The sequence below is a fragment of the Armigeres subalbatus genome, chromosome 1 (assembly GCF_024139115.2).
Source record: "Armigeres subalbatus isolate Guangzhou_Male chromosome 1, GZ_Asu_2, whole genome shotgun sequence".
Lineage (NCBI taxonomy): Eukaryota > Metazoa > Arthropoda > Insecta > Diptera > Culicidae > Armigeres > Armigeres subalbatus.
Window position 1 is genome coordinate 116,696,580 of NC_085139.1, and position 6,265 is coordinate 116,702,844.

At 44.0% G+C, this 6,265-nt stretch overlaps 1 protein-coding gene across 1 annotated transcript; it reads left to right on the top strand.

The window, feature by feature from the left end:
- Nucleotides 1-4,152: 4,152 nt before the first annotated feature.
- LOC134205661 (uncharacterized) lies at nucleotides 4,153-4,961 on the top strand. The gene is made up of 2 exons (XM_062681152.1): nucleotides 4,153-4,365; nucleotides 4,429-4,961. The coding sequence occupies exons 1-2, from the start codon at nucleotides 4,195-4,197 to the stop codon at nucleotides 4,819-4,821; spliced, it is 564 nt and encodes a 187-aa protein (XP_062537136.1). The 5' UTR covers nucleotides 4,153-4,194; the 3' UTR covers nucleotides 4,822-4,961.
- Nucleotides 4,962-6,265: the final 1,304 nt, after the last annotated feature.

Sequence of the window (6,265 nt, forward strand, 5' to 3'; positions counted from 1 at the left end):
GCCTACGCCAAATGGAATATCATATAGCTGCATAAGCTATCGTGTACACGGCCTACCACGAAGCCTACGACACTTTCCGTGTTATCTACTATCTCTATTTTAACTGTTCTTGATGCTCTTTTGTCATACGCATGGGATTTGTATCCAGCCCATCACAGTCTGCCATGTATTATGAGAATAATTGCATTTAATGTTTTAAAATTAATGATTTTTTTTCGAAAAAGTGATCGGAATCGCAGATTTGCAGCCATAAGCAGCTGGAATTTGTTTTAATGCCTTCTGGGAGGTCCAAAGAAAGTTGAAGTGGTAGTCGCTAAGCGAAACTTTGAGAAACTTTTTTTGTATAGAACTTCCTGTATGAAAAAAAAAAAATTTTTTTCTTCGGGTCATTTTCGGATGTTTTACTACCTATTTTCCCATAACTAACCCGTTCTTCGCAAGTCCATGAAACAAGCTTTCAGAAACTTTTTAAAGAGTTGGAAAAGAGCTACTGTAGCCGAAGATATTGACAGTTGAATAATGCATTGATCTTTCAAGAACTAAAAAGTGTCTGGCTCTAATGCCTATATCTTGATAACCATATGGCTTAGAGTGCTGATATGCTGGGGTTTAATGCTCCAAAGCATTAGCATTTAGTAGGTCAACTTGAATTACGAATCAGAGAAAGTAGATTTTTTTATTTTCGGCCACCTGATTCCCCATAGTGCGCTGCAACCGCAAAGAAGACTCGCAGCTGCTGCTGCCTCGGTCCCACCGGAAGTCAAGCCAAGCCAAGCAACACCCAGCCCGTCCACCAGCGAATGGCCGCCGCTTCCTCCCCGCCAGCATCAAGATGAGCACTCTCTATCCCCGGAGGATTCCGCTCCGCTCTACACCCCGGGATAGCTGGCTCCGATATTCAGCCAACTTGCGGCTCGGTTTCGAAGCTGCAGATCCCGGTTCGACCAGAATTACACTCTGGGCCTTTTCGTAATTGAAAATGGCTACTAGGTTGGGTCTGGTAAATTGGAATGCTTGCTCGCTCAAGAGCAAAATCGTCCAGCTCAGCTATTTCCTTCAGGAGAAGGAGATTGACGCGGCGTTAATCACCGAAACTCCCCTGAAGCCCGAGGTAAGCGCAACAATTCCGGGTTTTAGACTGGTGAGGTTTGATCGAACAAGTTCCAGAGGGGGAGGAGTGGCAATCGCCTTGCGATGCAACATCGCCTGCCGCCTGCTGCCGGATTTTAAGCTTAACATCATGGAAGCCATTGATTGGAGTGGAAGTCACCACATCGTGGCTTACTGTCCCTCACAAGCCAAATTTGACGAAGGCACGTCGGCCGAACTACGGAGGGATATAGTGAAGCTCACTCGGCGGCAGGGGCAGTTCATCATCATTGGAGATCTTAACGCAAAGCACCAATCGTGGGGAAACACTGTCCTGAGCCCTGACAGCCCTACCCGGTTGACACGGTCCGGAGCCCATGCAACACTCGACATCTTCATCACGAACATGAACGGTCACGTCTCCCAGCCGGTCGTCTTCCAGGAACTCAGCTCGGACCACTATCCGGTGGTGGCGGAAGTTGGAACTTCGGTGAATCGGCACGAGCTAACCCGGCGAAACTATCACCAAGTCGACTGGGGTCGGTTTCAACGGTGCGTGGACGAGAACATCGATTACCAGCGGCATCCGGTGTCATCCGAAGACGTCAACGAGCAGCTGCACGCCATCCAGGAGGCGCTCTCCCTAGCCAGCGAGCAGAATGTATCAAAGGCTCATCAGGTAATCAACACCCTGATCATTGATACACTCACCAGATATTTGATCCGTTTGCGTAATGACACTCGCAGGCAGTACCAATGTACTGGGCTGCCTGCGCTTAAGACCCGGTGCAATCGCATGACTAAAATTATCCAAGCCAGAATGGTGGACCTCAGAAATAGTGATGTTTTCAATAAGATCCGCGCTCTCCCAGACTGTGCTAAGCCGTTCTGGAAGTTGACTAAAGCATAGCATAGCATAGTTACGGTGTACTTCGTAGATTGGACACTAGTGATACACATGTTTTTCTTTTGAAATCCTTATTCAGATTGCTATCAGAAATCAAGGTGGGTGTGGTCCTTGATTTCAATCTAGGATAAAAATCACAAAAGCATGAAGATTACTACTCCTGGCCACGCCCATCTTCACCGTAACTTGGGAGAGGAAGGAAGTGTTGATGTAGTACTTACTTAACGAGAGGCCCCCGACTCAGCGGCACCCTCATAAGTACCACGGAGCTGGATATTGGGGAAGGTATTCGTTGGATCAGGATTTGCCTGTAGCTGACAATGTGACCGTGGTAGATCTTACACCGTAACACACCACACAAAGGTGTCTGCCCAGCGTTACGGGGGGTAAGTCGTTCTGGAAGTTGACTAAAATTCTAAAATCCAAGCCTCGGCCCATTCCACCTTTGATCTCACTAGACAACAATGACTCTAAGGATCGCTTGATAACTCCTTCAAGAAGGCAGCCGAAATAGCTCGCCATTTCGCCAGCTCACGCAATCTTGGACAAAACATCATCAGTCCACATGAAGCAGCCGTTAGCAAGCTTGCAAACAACATCCATCTGAGCCCAAACAACTTTTCTGAGGAGTTGTAGATCTCAGCTGGCGAACTGACAACCTATATCAAATCATCAAAAAAACATGAATGCCCCAGACTTCGACAGCATCCTAAATCTCGAGCTCAAACACATGAGTGCTCCATTCTTCTAGCACCTTTCGCTCATCTTCAATCTTCCCATCGTCCTGTAAGGCTGCGAAAGCCAAGAGGAAGGATCCTTCCCAGGATCCTTCTTTTTCAAAAAGCTATCGTCCCATCAGTCTTCTCTCAGGGTTATCCAATCTGTTTAAAAAAGCAATTTACCACCGTCTACTCGAGTCTGCCGAACAACATAACATCTTGCGCGATGAGCAGTTTGGTTTCCGACGTGGTCGATCAACCGTATACCAACTGACCCGAGTTACCAACGTCCTCAGACGGAACAAGCATGTCTCTCACACATCCGCCATGGCCTTACTCAATGTCGAGAAGACATTCGACAATGTATGGCATGATGGTCTGGTGCCCAAACTACATCGCTACAATCTTCCCAGCTATCTAGTGAAAATCATCTGCAACTATCTGTCGGCTAGGACATTCCGGGTCTCAATCAGCGGAGCGATTTCCAATGCGCACGACATCGTCGCAGGCGTCCCGCAAGGTAGTATCCTCGGGCCCCTGCTGTTTAACCTGTTCACCTCCGACATGCCATCTCATTCAAAATAAGAGGGAGCCAAGCTTTTTTTCGAATCGTAAGTTCTTCATCGCATTGCACCCATAATCATGAAAAGTAACTTGAAACGGTTTTTATTTTTATTATGTTTTAGTAAGGCTGATACAAATAATTAAAATCTATTTTGTCTCCCCCCCCCCTCGGATTTTTTTTGCCAAAAAATAATATTTTGAAAGGGCAACAAAATAAAATTCGGATAATTTTGATGATTTTCAAAACATTCTTTAACAAATCCGAGGAGTTTTTTTTTATTTTTTCATTTTAATATTTATTTTTTATTATCCCGAGGTCGAGGGGGGGAGCTTTCGGAGACCAGTAGGACAAAAAGTTAATTGAATATTTGTAACGGCCTAATGATAGTAAAAAGATCTTATAAAATTAATTCCTACGAGATGAGCTGGCCAAGGGCCGAAATTCTCGCTAATAAAAGCAATTATGATAATATTAATAATTCTTCATTCCTTTTGTTTAGAGATAAACTCGTCACAGTGAAATGGAATATGGAACAGCTCCCCTATGTACTATAATAACCTTTCAACCTGCTTCACTATTTTCAAACAACAAGATGCTTAGTGTAGATAGTCTGTATCTCTATAAACAAAGCCACAACATTTGATCACGTTTTTGGCCTGAAATGTGAATTGCGCTTTGTAAATTTACAAGTTGACAACTGTCATGAAAGTGCATTCGCCTCTTCAACCACTTAACATGCAAAATTGGATTGGATAATTTGAATTCTAGCATACCAAAAATGCGGGTTATCACACATAGTCGCGAAGTAATGTTATCATATAAATACTCGAGATCTGTAACTGATAGTCACATAAATCAGTCAGCGAACAAAGCTAGTAGTGATAACCAAGACTTGCCGGTCGTATATATCTACAATGAAGATTCTCCTGCTATTGGTAGTTCTTTCGGTGGTAGCGGCCGACTCAGGATTTTTCATAAAACTTTCCAAAACCGTACCTCGCGTTGGAAAGCGTGGAGATTTAGAAAACTTCTTTTTGAAGCAATCGAAGACCGTACCAAGGATCGGCAGACGTGGTGGTTCTTTCGTAAGTACTTTGGAAATCATTTCAATATATCATTATCGTATAAAGCTCTCTATTTTCATTTAGACTGAGCATTCTGTACCTCAAGATTCTTCTGAATCCTGGTTTGAACGAATCATGCGTTCCTCTAAGCATCCTCTGGGTAATGCTCGCACGGAGAACGGCAAGCATTACAACAAAATACGCCCATTGGATTTGCATCACATCATTGACATTCTCTCGGATGATCTATTCTTTGGATCGGACCTAAAATTTATTTCTTGGGATGTGTTGGATCAGGCCCTCGAAGAAGACCCCGAGCTGATGGATAAACTGAGCGCTCTGGCAAGAGACGACGAAGTGCATCAATTGAAGCAGCTGCTAACAGAGAACACGGACGAGGTTGTCCAGTACGTGCCCTTGGAGGGTGGCAAGATGGATATTCACTCCGGCGATGCCTACATTTATCACACTGATTAAGATGACCGTTATTAAGAATCCAACAAGGAAAACAGGTGAATATCAACAGCAAGGCTGGTTTGGTAATCAGTACCACATTATCGATGTTATCTATGTGATGTGCAGAAAATGAATTATTGTAATTTCCATTCGACATTTGACTTGGCCCTCTATTATAAATGATTTATTTGTGCAGGTATACCTATAATCTAACTCTATAATAAATACTTTGCACTCGGTAGCCTTCCTCATTTTCATAAAATTTTAAATTGAATTGTTGGATCATGAATCCAGCGACAACCGAAGACCACCGGTGGAAAAAATTACCCTTCTCATTGATGAAAATTCTACGATACCCCAGAAAGAGAGTACGCACACAAATGATGGTAAGAATCACTACCTTTCAACTGGTCACTTGATTGTTCGTCCTTCAAAATAACCGTTATTCCTACTCTAATGTTGTCCCGCTCCTTTGTCGATTCAGTTTGTTATGTCAATCCGACTGATACAATGTCGCCCTCCTTCCTTAGCCGTGCGGTAAGACGCACGGTTACAAAGCAAGACCTTGCGGGGGGGGGCGAGCGTTGTGGGGTTTGAGTAAAATGCCTTCAGCGTGTGTTAATAGATTACCACATCAGTGTGTCAATCGGCGGGCAGCAAGCCATGACTTTTCTTCTTTCCACACATTTTGGCGATCCTGACAGTCTATTTTTTGGATCCTGTCGCTGATTCCATGAGGTGAGTTCAATTCAAGTGGTTAAATTGTGACGAGTGATATATTTCAGTTTGCAAAATCACAAGACGCGTCTCGAAGACCGTCGGAAAATGGTTTGTGGTTTGCTAAATCACAAGACGCGTCTCGAAGACCGTCGGAAAATAGTTTGTGGTTTGCTAAATCACAAGACGCGTCTCGAAGACCATCAGAAAACGGTTTGTGGTTTGCTAAATCACAAGACGCGTCTCGAAGACCGTCGGAAAATGTTTTGTGGTTTGCTAAATCACAACACGCGTCTCCAAGACCGTCGGAAAATGGTTTGTGGTTTGCTAAATCACAAGACGCGTCTCGAAGACCGTCGGAAAATGGTTTGTGGTGGCGCATCTGAAAGACCGCTGGAAAAAGAGTATACCCCGTTAGGCATAAGTACGTTAGGCATAATGGACGTTAGGCACAACGGACCCAAAATGACCCAAAGAACAGCCTATGACATAAAGAAGGCAGAATTATGCCTAACGTTCATTATGCCTAACGTCCATTATACCTAACGTACTTATGCCTAACGTCGTGGACCTCTGGAAAAATGGTTTGTGGTTTGAAGAACATCAAAGCCTCACCGTGGAAGACCGTAAGAAATTGGTTTGTGGTTTGTAAAATTACAATGCGCGTCTGGAAGATCGGTGGAAATGGTTTGTGGTTTGGGAAACTATAAGACATGTCTGAAAGATGACTGAAAATAATGTTTTGTAG